Source organism: Varroa destructor, unplaced genomic scaffold, assembly GCF_002443255.2.
Source record: "Varroa destructor unplaced genomic scaffold, Vdes_3.0 BEIS01000001.1, whole genome shotgun sequence".
In the NCBI taxonomy this organism is placed as follows: Eukaryota; Metazoa; Arthropoda; class Arachnida; order Mesostigmata; family Varroidae; genus Varroa; species Varroa destructor.
Window position 1 is genome coordinate 16,987,349 of NW_019211454.1, and position 13,931 is coordinate 17,001,279.

At 40.7% G+C, this 13,931-nt stretch overlaps 1 protein-coding gene across 9 annotated transcripts in view; it reads right to left on the minus strand.

Annotated features, from left to right (window-relative positions):
- LOC111242823 (uncharacterized) overlaps positions 1 to 13,931 on the minus strand; it is an 82,565-nt gene that overhangs the window by 2,110 nt on the left and 66,524 nt on the right. For 5 of the 9 annotated variants that reach the window (XM_086977133.1, XM_086977128.1, XM_086977130.1 and 2 more), the window contains 6 exons: positions 9,708 to 9,870; positions 9,159 to 9,302; positions 8,455 to 8,657; positions 6,717 to 6,976; positions 3,957 to 4,172; positions 58 to 3,367 (listed from right to left, as the gene is read on the minus strand). In XM_086977133.1, coding sequence (XP_086833259.1) covers positions 3,224 to 3,367; positions 3,957 to 4,172; positions 6,717 to 6,976; positions 8,455 to 8,657; positions 9,159 to 9,302; positions 9,708 to 9,870 — 1,130 coding nt within the window. In that variant the 3' untranslated portion in view covers positions 58 to 3,223. Of the gene's footprint in view, positions 1 to 57; positions 3,368 to 3,956; positions 4,196 to 6,716; positions 6,977 to 8,454; positions 8,658 to 9,158; positions 9,303 to 9,707; positions 9,871 to 13,931 lie in introns of those variants that run through there. The other 4 variants (XM_086977131.1, XM_086977132.1, XM_086977129.1 and 1 more) reach the window with 3 other exon arrangements.

A 13,931-nucleotide genomic window follows, 5' to 3' on the forward strand; every position in this document is an offset into this window, starting at 1 on the left:
AAAGCTTTTCCATAGTCGCTTCCTTTTCTAAGAATTTAATCTGTAGATCCCACTTACGAACATTGAGCTTCTTTTCCAGGTACTATCCAGGTGAACGTGAGGCTTTAACCAGCGTATCACTTCATAACTGACGACACATCCATAATAATTCACACCTTTCCCTAGAAGTAATCCTGCGTCGCTTGCTACTAACAAGTTTAGAACATTTCGCACATCGCAATCTGTCAATGTTCAACGACTTAGTACTTTTATTTTTTGGTTTATTGTATTTATAACCTGCTCGCGACAAATCGCATGGGCCATTGGTGGCCATAGGTGGTCCGGACATCGTTCTACTCGAAGGACTTCGTTGGATATTGAAATGGGCAGAATGTACCTGCTTCTCAACTTGCATAATGATGCACACCTGATGGTAACCCAACCGAGAGTATTGTTTGGCCGTTTAGCCCTTAAGTCCTTCGAGTTATTTTTAGCCCGCGAACGAATAATCTTTACTAGAATTAAGGCTTCTTATTGGTTACTTTAAATGCAATTTTAGACATATTTAGTATGAGTTTATGGGAGGTATGTAATTTAATTCCCGTCCGTGATCTCACTTCTACATAATCGCTTTTTATAATTCCCAGTGAGAAATATGTGTATGTATTATTTATAAATTTTATGTATAAATAGTGGTTATTAACCGTAATTTTTTTGATCTGAGCAACACAATCGAAAAATGGCGGGTTTCAGCAGAGCAGTTTTCATCTTATCTGTATACTTTAAGCAGATTTGACTTATGCTAGTGGAAGAACACTTTGTCCTGCTTAGGAAACGTCGTATGTGATTTTCAATTCCAAATTACCAGTTTTCTCTGGCGACAAAGCGGAGTCGACGAGGGAATTAGGCCCAGCATCAGGGCGTTAGTACACTACATGTTACATGAAATGGTGCATCCACACAGGACGAAGGACCACTACCAAATAAAATTGATAAATCAGTAATACCGTTGATAAATCAGTAATAGTTGTCTGCAAAAAAATTATACCGAATAATTTGTTATACATATCTAAGGAATTGGAATCTATCTTCAGTGATGTACGCTGTCCCTGTACACGTAATGTAATAAAAGAACGATCGACGATATCAGGCATTTTCGCGCCTACTAGGTCCAAAAGATCAGTCAATGATTACTTGACAGGAGGCAGGAAATCAAATCAGTTCGCTGACGTTACAAAAAAAGACCACCGCAGCGCTAATTTTTGGTTCGTGCGTAGTGCTACCTACATGAACACCGATAAAAGCTTTCTCTTTACACGGAATAAGAAGGTGGCCTTAAAATATATATATATATATATATATGCTTTTGCTTCACCATGCATGTAGCGTTTTTCGTTTGATTTAACATAGTACAACTTATCGTCCCAACAATGTCCCATGAACTACACAGTAGTAGTAATAGTCTAGAGGACATCTCACACATGCAGTTGGTATGATGAATATATTTCACCGAGAGCAATAGCTGGGATTATATTTAGCAAAAGACTTATTTATCAAAAATAACTTATATGACTACAACTTTTGCCATTGACGGCATAGAAAAGAAGTCATTCTACTTAGCTGAGATGCAGCTCTCATTAAGTGGCTGACTTTGCTAAATACACTGAAGTTACACTATCAGCAGAACTGACCCTTCCAGTAACGTAGTATAAGGGGTGTGTCGAAGTTAAGCTAGACCAACTGTGAGCGGAATCACTAACACATAGACAAAAAAAAACGTATGCAACTGCCTCGATCGCATTCGTAACTATTGTTATTAACAGCATTCACGGAGTCAACTAACAGTTGATCACTATTTGGTGGCAAAATTTGAGAAAAATCATTACATTGTTGCACCGTTACACCGTTATATATGCTGATTTACTAAATAAGGTTATCTTTTTAATATGGTTCTTTTATCAGCACTTTTTTTTTTATTGGAGAACCCTAGTTAAGCTTACTATGTACAGAGAGGCAATACGACCGGCGTATTGTCCTTGTATCTCACCATAACCAGTACGGCGCTTCATACATTACACCTTCATAATGGCCTTCGATTATTATTACTAGCACCATTATCGACTTGATAATGGTGCTAATGTTGTCATCATCGCCATTGTTTCGACATGTAGTTATCAGAGGATTGCTCACACATGAATAAATAACTCAATATGAAAACCATTAGAGAACCAACATAATCATTATCAGATTGTTCCGCAGCATTTAAGGGTAGCAAGGCAGCTTGTTACGAACGCTCAACAAACGACAATATCAAGAGACTCAATTAACCCACATTTGGTCTTCATGATCATCATCATCATTGTTATAGTTGATATACTAATAATTTCAGTGATCGGTATTTACTCGTTCCAGAATGTAATACTGTCTTCGGCTAAGTGTTGAAAATTTTTAGTCCCATGATGATAAGGCAATGCAAATAAGTCGATTGCCGGTTGTGCCCTTTGAGTTTTCAGCTAAAATAGCTTTTAATTCGCAGACAAAACAAAACAACTCCGATGTTTAGATGTCTCTCCTAGACACTAAACCCGGCCTGCGTTCATATATTGAACCTCGTCCTGTTCCAGAAGAGATACAGATATACAGCATTGAAATTGGTACTTGAAAATAGGTGCATCTGTTTTAGGTTTTGTTAGATTTCGCGTATTATAAATTTCAATGGTCTCATGATCGAAACCTACACGGCTGTCAAACCGTGAATATTCCTACTGTGTGAAAATTTCCTTCATGTAGGTGTGTATTCGTCGATGTTAAATAAATACACAATTAATTGATTTTTTCGGTTCGACGTATTTCGGGAACAAAAATGACTCGAGCCTGTCACGGTATATAGCACCGATTACCCCACCCCTTAAACATCAACACATTCACAGTATCATCAGCGATGTGTGTGCAGAATAGATAGTGGCAAACAAATACTGCTGCCTCGATTGATGTATCTACACCCATGTGATCTTTTTTGTGTCTAGTAGTTATTATTTATTGTAAAAATTCGCGTGAGAAATCAGCGTCGACATCAATACCAGGTGAAATTGTAGTTAGACGGACATTTCTGTTTTGGCTGAAAGGTTATTCAGATTCCCTTGATGGACACGCCGCGGCCCTGTATTTTGGCCTGACTTCGCTTGTCTCCTCGAAATCCTCTTGAAGCATTGTTCGGTGTCTTGTCCCACACTTGTGTTTTTTGTTACTTTTTCTTTTTTTTCTTCTTGTCCTCTTCATCCTCGTCTTCTTCGGATCCGGATGACTGGTTCGCAGTCGACTTTTTGTGTTTGCTTCCGCTTGATGGGAACGGAGCGTTCAACGCCGCTATCAACGGGTCAAGGGATCGCTGCACGTGAAAAGGTAGCAATTGTAAATTAGCGGAGTTCACGCACAAGAAAAGCGAACCAAAACAAGCAGTACTATGAGCTGCTATGAATCAAATGACTAATGATTAATTACTATGGAGACTATGAGGCTATACTGCTTAAAACCCAGGCTAGTGGGCTGAATTTATGGGCAGCGGCGAAGGCCTAGTTAAAAACCAAAACAAATGTAGAATACCCTTTCTTGCTTAAAAGGGCGTTCTCCCTGAATATTTAAACCGCATAGAAAATCACATGCGCTCAACATGCCACGGATCTTTTGAAAGCAAAGTATATATACATATATATGACAGTTAATTTTTTGTAGACTACGTTAGCCCGGTGAGCAAACTCTGCGATGACAAATCGCAATCAGGTAAAACCCTTTTGAATTAAAAAAAAAAATGTCGCAACAGTCTGAGCTACATATATGCATAGGTTGATACTACATGATATTACGCTGTGGCAAACCCTTGGCGCAAAGTATAACGCCAAAATGTCTTTTTGGTTCGGATGACCACCAAATTTCCTGATCGAGGTGGAACTCTAACCGCTTAATGTTAGATATCTTACCGGTGTGTTAGGACTGATCACTGAGTGTGGCCTCTTTGTGACGCTGGCACCGTGACGCTTATTAACCGCCCCACCCAAACCTCTACTCGTCAGATGGTTAAGCGGAAGAAGTATTGGTGCCCCGTAGCCGGATATGATCGGGGCCGGCATCAGTGACAAGGAGTTGGGCGCTGACGCCGCGGGGACGACGGAGCGGCCTGAAGTTCTGAACGGCACCTGGAGAATAGCCCCATGCATAGCTTTTAAATATATATGCATAGAAAGGTCAGAACAGGGCAAGTTAAAGCATGAAAACCAAGAAAGGAAAATTCAAATAGTTTAAAAGGGTTAGGTCTTCTTAAAATGCCGGACGTCAAAAAATGTTACATCATTTGAGAGGGTTTAGTGCGGATCGTAACAGAGGTTAATCACGATAAGCATCGATAACCGTGAGGCAGACATTGGGTGAAGTGTAAAGTTATCAAGAACAAAGAACTGTTTCATAGTGGCGACTTCAATATAAGCCGGTTATGAATAAACTATGAGTACATCTAATATGAAGATTGATTGGTGTTGTTGAAGTTGACAAACTATATAGGTGGATTAGTATACATTCCTTGTAAAAATTTTTCGTCGATTAGAGAGTGAGTAGACTGTACATCTTATGCTTAGTAGAAGACCCCTGCCGTGTACATGTCAATCCACCTGTGCGTTGTGGAATTTACAGGTGAAGGTAACGTTTCAATGTGGCTTTTAAAAAAACGTTTTCTTATTAATCATGGGAATCATCTTGTTAATCATGGGAAACTGGCACAACTTCTCGTCTGCAATTGTAAATACATCATCTCATGAAAGAATTACATACAAACGACGTATGTCTCCTTTGTAGGCATTGATCTGTCAGTTTTTCGTTACCGATCTTGCCAAGGCAGACTAATATGATCTTCGTTGCAACGAGAACTTGCCATTAGAGCAAAAGGAGCCCTGCAAAAAGGTGCCCGAGGAAAGTCAACAGCTTTGCATCCTAGCAACAATATTAGTCATTATTTTAGGACGAGAGAAAAGGCCCGCGGTGTCTAATGAGTCATTTTCCCGTTTATCATTACCACTTTGCCCATTGAAGCCAGTTTTATTAAATTTTTCTTCTTGATCGTATTTGAGGGTTAGTTAGAGATAAGAAACGACGTAAGACAAACACGAATATGGCGACAGAGGGAGACAAATCCAGGCAAATGACATCACCAAAATACCTATTGACCTTTACCAGTGGTTAGGGAAAGTATAGTTAAGTTAAGTTACATTCCCTAAGATCACAGTCGACGAACAGGTAGGTTGATATGTGTCGAACAGTATAGTCGTTATGTTATTGTATGCTGTAACGGGTTGTTTTTGTTACTCGTTTGATTGTACTGTATTTCCAAATGGTGATACAGACGTTTCATGTTTAATATATGCTTAGTTAAATTCATGGATGATTTCGGTGACAGGAATACTTAGGGAAGTACACACACATTGCTGGGTAAGAAAAGACAACATTGGCGATATTAACCATATCATACTAAAATATCGACCAAGAAACGAAGACCAAGAGACGAAGAAAGAAAGAAAGATGCTTTCCTTCCCACTTACGTTAATAGTACCATACACAGGCGGACACTCCTCTGAGTCGCCGATAATGAGCAGTTATTTAACTGGGAAGGTTCGACTCAATCAATTGCCAACTGGACAAGTTTACCAATGCAATTTGGCCGCCTGACTTGTTGGCCTAAAGAAGTAAAATCAGGCGCTGCGGGCGACACTCTGAAAAGCTGTCCGACCCGAAGACGCTGAGTGGGTGTTAGCATTTAGGTGTAGAAACCCGACGTGAGTTGTTGTGACGAACGTACATCATAAAACAGGGGGCCGATTAACATTTTTTATTTTTGCGCCAGTCATTGTTATAAACGGACAACCACACCAATGCAATTGAACACTTCTGTGAACAACACTTAGCGAGGTCTTCACAAAAACTTCGTTGAAAAAAATTAAGTCAACAAACGGTAAAATGGCCTGACATTAGCTAAGAACCTGTTTGAAGTATCTGCTCGTCGTAATTTTTTGGGTTGATTTTCAACGATTTAGGCAAATGACACCCAACAAAAATTTCTTAAATTTTAAATCTATCCTAAAATGATACCGTGATTAGCAGCAGGAAGCTCGCTGTCACCCGTTTCGCATTGTTTGTGTTTACACCGAAAATTACTCTAATTCTATCCTAAGGCTAAATGTTTGGCGTTAGCATTATGTGGCGAATTAGGTTACATCTACAGGATAAAAAGCCATCTATTCAAGACACCAAATTCTGCGTACTTTGTTATCTACTAAATTATACGAAAAAACATTATGTTTAGAAATCAAATTAGTCAGTAATAGCTGATACGCTTGCATTACGATTCACTACTCTTAGATTATTGCCAATCGAAAATAATCGGACCGTCGTAGCCCACCACAGCAAACACGACGTTGACTCAACAAACCGGGTGGTAGCTCGCTTTTGGCCTGTTGTCCAGAAGGTCAATCAGTATACACCAACACTTTGCATCCCGTCTCATTACCAACTTACGGGCGTTCATCATGCACGCGCCGTCACTGTCTCAGTGTGCTACTTACGGCGGCGTGCGGTACCATTTTCGTATAGTGGCCATAAGATGAGCCATAGATTGGTGTGGTCGTCGTCGTGTGGTGATCCGCTACCTGTCGCCCGCTGCGTCCTAGGCCTTTAAACAATAGAATGGGCCTTACCCTAAACGAAGGTCTCAACGCACCTTGCAGCCTCTGGATCACGCCGGGTTTGGCCTTGGCAGGTGTGGCCTGAAGGGCCGCCTGGGAATGTACGAAGGGTGTTAGCTCAGAGGCTTGAGGGGTTAGTAGTTGGGGAGAGGAAAGAAGGGACATCTCAGGATTGCTGAAGAATACGGACGTGGCCAGGCTAAGAGGTGGACCCAATCCGGATGAGGTCAAAGGCGATGCGAACGAAGACGATGCGAGGCCTTGCGTATTGGCTGTGATCAAAAGTTGAAGGAAGATGTTGTTGATAACAGAAAGAAAAAACGAGACACACGGAAAAGAGATATACAAAAGTACCGAGAAACTCGCAGGTACAACAGCTGCATTAATTCATATATCGACGTTTTTGTGAACTGGATTGACGTTGCTTACACGCCGACAGGTAGTAAATAGTAACTATCGGGTTAAATATTTTTGCAATTATTATCACAATGGTAGAAGTTACGAAACTCGTTCTAAATGACATCCACAGAATACAATGGTAGACGACTTTACTTTAGAAACGGGTGTTGATACATTGAGAATTCACACGCAGGCCTCAAACCCAACAAAATCCTGAGCACAACCTTTCATCCAGAAACTTATTTCCCTTATTCTCAATAGTTTAAATGCAGAACCAATTCCGCTCCGACATAAACCACTGCTTTTTGCCTGTCTTACGCAACTCATTTATAAACCTGTCGTTCTTCGTTTATCTAAAACGGCGTCAACTGAATTCGCCGCGTTTCTAATAGCCACGCTCAAAGGCCGCTAACAGCCGAAGATTGTTTCCATGCTTATTGTAGCATCCAGTATATTATCGATCTGTCAGGGCATCTGTCCCATCTCGTAGCAGAAAGACGTGTCGAATATCGGTGGGTATAATTTAACTGCAAGGTTGTCTCAAAAAGTCAAGTGACTCAATGGTAATATGCGTGCCTACGAGCTTCAAGAACAGACGCTAAGGCTACCGACGTAACCGAATGTTCTCTCAACTGTGATGTCGAAGTTAGGTCCTATTACGGTTCCCCGACCGTTTACTGTTCATCGTAGATCAGTGAAAATGGAAAGCAGGCAAAGAAGGCTCATCAGATATTCGACACTTGTTCAGGCAACACGTTTGCCAATTAAACTTAGGGACACGCAAAGTGTCCTAGTTCAAAACTGGCCAAAGATAATCGGTACTTCCATCCGAAGTAATGACTCCACAATATTGCGTAAAGCTCAAAAGCCTTATATATCTAATAACACAGTGCATCTCCCATATATAACAGAGGACTGTTTAGAATTTTAAATGGACTTATTGTGCATAGGAAATAGGGCAGCTTTTTACGGCCCCGATTAACTAGATATGCCAAGAGTTTCCTAATTTTTTTTTTGTTTTTTTGCATTTGTCAGACAGTACAATTAGAAGAAACGTGACGATAATTTTAAAAAGGTTGCTTTGTAGAAGGCATATTGATTATCGTGAAATTGGACTAATTTAGTCCTCGTTGAAAAATCCTTCCCACAAATCGGTATTCGCGCTCGCCATTTCTTCCACCCTGTTCAACATAAAGTTGTCAAACAGTCTTATCTAGGAAATAATCGTTGCAAAGAATAAAACATTATTTATTCTAAACTAGCATAATCTATTTTTCTCAATACAAATTTAATTCAATAGAAGCAGATGAGTTGTCGCAGTATTTATCTTGCGCTAGACATCAATTCATACCAAGGAAGAGATTCTGTCTATTGACCGAAGTCCCGCCTACGATGCGCGGGTTGGCCAAGTGTAGGCTAGCTGCATCAGGCAAAGTGGCCTGTGAGGCATGTCGATACAGAGCGCCGGCCGTAGGCGACTGCACAATCGCTGTCGGACTATAACCCAGGGAAGTGGCCATGGTCCCGGAACTAGCGGAGGGTCTTGTTGATAGGCTATACCGAGTGCGAAGAATAAGGACAAAAAATGAGGAAGTGAATCAAAGGTTTAGCTGTTTGTCCAGCGCAAATAAATCACTTGCGGGAAAATTTTATCACAATGCGAGGCAACAGAATCTGACTAAATTATACGCCACACAATATCGGGATTATTTGTATTAGATTTTTATATTTTTCTGCTACCGCATTTAGACAGTCATGTCAAGATATAGTTAAAGAGTTAATTAGATGATGATAAAATAAAAATACTCAACAAATTACTGTTAACAACGGCAGGCGTTATCTATCTGCAAATAGGGCTATTCCGATGGGTTTACCCTTTTTTTTTTTGACTACATTTTACTTGACAGCCGTATGATGAGGCGTCATGTTTGTTGATGATTCGCTCGGGCTTGAACGGCTCATATAAGGGGAACGTATGTTTATCTAGCTTGCTTTCTCTCTATGTGTCTTCGGTGATCTACCATATTTGAGGTTGGCAAAAGTATTCGGAACTACCTGAAGTCGCCGCCAACACTATGGATCGACTCTCCAGATGCTTCACTGTGCTCATGGCTGTAAGCACTGGGTTCCATTTCGTCGGCCGTGCTTCGATTCGGTTGGACGTAAGTTCGCGACATGGTCGACGCTTCAGCCTCATACCTTTTTGTATTTATTTGAAATTCAGATAAAAGAAAATAGCATGCAGATGGCACACAAGATGCACGAGTTAGGGTACGAGAAGTTCGACCGTGGCTATGATTTTAGGCATGACGAAAATGTGATATACGCTGTTCGATGGATGCTCGAAAGTGCTAAGTTTACCTTACAAGGTACGTCCCAAAGCTGATACATTAATCGTTAGTTATATGTTGGATATGTTAAGGGGCGCAGCGATAATTAACGTTTTCGCAAAACAGCCTGCCGGTTTTTCTTGTGATTGATAATCAAAGAGTCAGCTGGCTGGTGATCTATAGAAGAACGGCTAGTTTGACTGGTTGATTGTATTGAAACGGAGTACTTGTTACATGATGTTCACTGGTTTGATGAGCTCAAAATATCGGTTACCTAGGTAACGCTCCTTTCCGACTTTTAATATCGCATCCGTTGAAAAATTCGAGGGTGTTTCCGGAACACTTGTGGGTAAACATCATCCAGGCGTGGAATCCATGCCTTCGGAAAATTTTATTCACGCACTGAATGTCGTCTTCAAGATTATCATCTCGCAACACTGTAAATAGAACGAATCGAAAAAAACAAAAATGTTTGTGTAATAAATTATCGAATACAAAATGCTTTATTGATACGTCAATACTTTTAATGTTTGTACCATATTAACGAATTCGTTTATACCCCGCGAGAAATCCGAACCTTCTTTTTCACCACGTTTATCATAATTATTACTGCTAGTATTAGAACTATAATAACCACAAATTTTACCGTACAAAGCTGATCTAGTAGATTAGATTGGCCAAGCAACGCGAGCATAAAATGCTATTTGGCCATGTGTTCTCCGAAAACACGGGCGCCTTATATGCGTTGGGTAAAAGAACCAGACTGTGTATCGTACGCACCGTGAAGGTTCATTTCATGTCTCTGCGCAGTGACATGTGACGTCTTTGTCGACATAGCCTAAGCTTTCGATACTAGCAGACAGGGCAATAGTTATGGTAGTTGCGATTTTTCATAGCTAACCAACGTGTCGCAGAGAAACATCTTCGCGACAAGCCGAACCGCTTCAGGAAAATATAGCAATTCTCCGAACGGAAACTGTGACTTTCACTACTAGATGTAGTTTTCGATATAGTCAGGTTTCTACGGGATGCGCCCCTGACAATTTTCTGATCAGTGTGCCTTCCCTCTAGGCGTCTGTGTCAATGAAACCAATTGCGTGATGCTACGAAATTTGCCGACGGCGCCGAGCTGAATAGAACCCGACGATTATATTGTTCGTCATATGCGTCGGCTGGAGAAACGGTTAACAGGTTAGCTAGTACTAGCGATATCGATTTTCTTAATTAAAAAAGCAAGGTATATCGGTACCAACGCGGTTGGATGCCCACGGTTTCCGTTGTGCCGTTTGCGTTACCATAACAATTTGGTCTTTTATTGTAAGCAAACGCAAACAGGAAGTTGTTCTTCCAATTCAGTGCTACGATGGAGTCGTTTCGTCGCAGATGTGCACTCAAGCACAAGATAGCACGTAGTTAAACCAGACTTATGCAAAAATACGATACGGTTTTCGTTTTCGTGAGCGTTCGCAATCGTCAGCTCTTCGAACAAGGTTTGGATCTGATCAGTCTGTAGGTACGCTTCGATTATGTCGGACGACTAATTGCGTCCAGGAACAGGTAATGGAAAATAGCCATAGGCATATTTAAGGCGTATTCGTAACAGCCGCATACGCACGGGTGTTACCTGTCGTAGTCCTGCACAAACATCCCCGCAAAGACGCATGCCTGAAACGATGTATAACTATTTCTACTAGTAAACGATGAATATCAACGTGGAACTATTAGAAGTAGGCAAACTTAAATGCGGGCCTTCCAAAGATCCCTTACAACTCCAGGCTAAAAAATACTAATCGCGTTTTTCGTGTCGGAACTGACGTAAATAGTTCCGGCCGCTTCGTGTTATATTGATGTCTCGGACGTTCTTTTCATCTGAAGGTAAATACCATTCTGCCAAAGAACGGTGCAAAGGAAATCTTTCAATGGTAAAAAAAAAAAAAACAAAACAAAAATAAAGAACGACTATACATTGCAATAAATAAAGAAGTACTTTTAGACTATTCAGTGTAAGTAACATGAAATATTTAAGGGCCACGTGTGATGGCAGGGTATGTTCAAGTGAACATAGCTGCATGTTTTCCAGCCACAGTTGAATATATCTTGAAAATATGCTTCGCTTTTGCATGTAAATGTTGCCACAAGTCGTCAATTATAACAGAAAAGTCGCCCGAGTGCCGAAAGGACTTGGGGATGTGCGTGTTAGTTTTGGGCCTCGCTACCTGTACATGGAGGTTTTCCATTGCTTTTTATCATTGTATATATATATATATTTAATTTTTACACATATTGTAAATGAGTTATTTTTATTATTTCGAAGCGATTATGCATCTGTACGGCATTATTCCTAGCGGGGGCTTGCGAAGCGAGGTGCAAACGTTTTCAGTTAAGCTTGATATTTGCAGCATCGCAAACTATCCGCGACCGGTTAGTTGGGTGTAAACCGACAATTACCTAAACTCATAGTCGGTCATGTTGTCAAAGGCATTCTCCTCGTTCTCGCTACTTCATGGACTGATGCGAAGTGGCGCTGCAACATAGGAACACGCCATGATCAACCAAGCAAGCGTTTTGCTCGGCTTTAATTTGTGACGAAATGGGACATGGATAGCCCGTGCTGGCTCTGATGGAGTAACGATGAGGTACGACCGTTCTAGGGAGAACACCTTGTAGTTTTTTGCGATATTAGCAAAAAAAGAGGAAAAACGAAAAGAGTGGCAAATTTGAGACATGTATAAACCTAACTGCATTTTTTGTTTGCGAGGGCCTATCGCTACTTACGATGCATACACATAGTAAGATCTAACCGTAGTGGATTGGCGTAAAACTTAAGTGAACTTTATTTTCAGGGCCAAGCCCAGTGCACCTAGTCTTGATAGCTAGCTGACTGGCAAACTTACGAAGGCGAATTTTTCCAAGAACCTTTGATGTCCATGCTTTCAAATAGAGACGTGGTGTAGCATACGTTAGCTATGCTGCTTAGCTACAGAATTAAGTAATGTAAGAAACTCCATTCAGACTAGCACAGGCTGAGGGTTATGCGTGGGTTGAAAACCTTGAAGGCTGAATAGGACTTTCAGCTTTTCAAGCTGATTAACGCCCACCACTCAGCTTTTAAAACTAATTCTTATCTCCATTAAGTTGAGGTGTTTCGATCGCCCAGCAAGACAGCCTTTATCTTGGGCTCGTTTTCAAGGAAATTTGCCTGAAGAGCAATGAAGTTCGTTAGCTTTTGCTTATCTGTGAGGTACAGGTCTTGGCTTAACTCCTCGTAGACACACTAAATCTGCAAGGAAACGTCAAGGTATTTCTTCAGGAGAATATTACCCGAAGTACGGAAAGCATCGATGGGGGGTAGGAAGCTACTTGCAGACCCATAACAGATTCCTTTCAATAGCGAAATAACGTCCCTTAGTTGTATGCTGGTTTCTTGCTGTTGTTGTTGTCGTTATAAGTTACACGTGGCACGATGTAAATCAAAGAAATTGCGAAGACGGAATGGCCCAGTGGCAATACGCCAAAACAATGGGCTACTAAAGATGCCCAGCTAGTAGATAACCTCATCGCGAGTTCTGAGTGCATTACGCGTTATCGCTTGTGGGTGCAGATCAAGCGAAGAGTCGATAAGCAACGAAACTGTGCAACTGTCGCCACTAGTGAAAAGTACAAACGTAAACAAAAATGAGATCACCTTCCCGAGGGTAGCCGGGGCTGAACATTCGGTGTATCAACGATTCGGAACAAACCGCTGAAGGGAATCCCTGGTGCCTCTAATAGTTATAATGTAAGGCAATATAATTCTTATGAAGGCTTCTTCTCTTAACGGTAACGTCTTACTGCCACCAATGGCAATAGTAGTTGAAGTTTTATGGACCTAGGAGCATGCCGAGCAGGTAGATACTATGTTTCAACGTTTTTGTACCAAAAAGGTTTAATTTAGTGATATCTTAATGAAAAACTCATTCGATACCGACAAACCAAACATAATAAACACGTATTCATATACGCACGGATAAGCTAACTGTTCTTCTTATTTGCTAAATTTAAGAAAAGTCAATTGCGTTTGGAACAGTTGATAGTACGGTGCTTCTCTTTGTGAGATACGAGTTCTTCTTACGACTTTTCTTACGTTAAACATGCAATTATGCTCGAATACAGAAAGACCTTCATCGAAAAATCTTGTTTCTATATGGGTTATATGAACGCTGCAGTTCTATCTCTTTAAGGGACCCGACAATCAAACGAAGAATCTGGCAAAAAGTGTACGCGTTAGGTGTTTCTGATATTATAGCTGAAAGTCAACGATTTGTGACGTTTCTTTTTTAAACTATAACCAACTTTAATAGCCATAGCGTGTTATTGCGAACGTAATAACAATCGCATATTTTTAATTGTGTGCGCTTAAGGTGCTCCCCAACACGCATGGTAGGACACCTATCGTATGAAGTTCACAGTACGTTACGCGTTTAGATTTTATTTTTTAAATTTACATGAAATAACACAA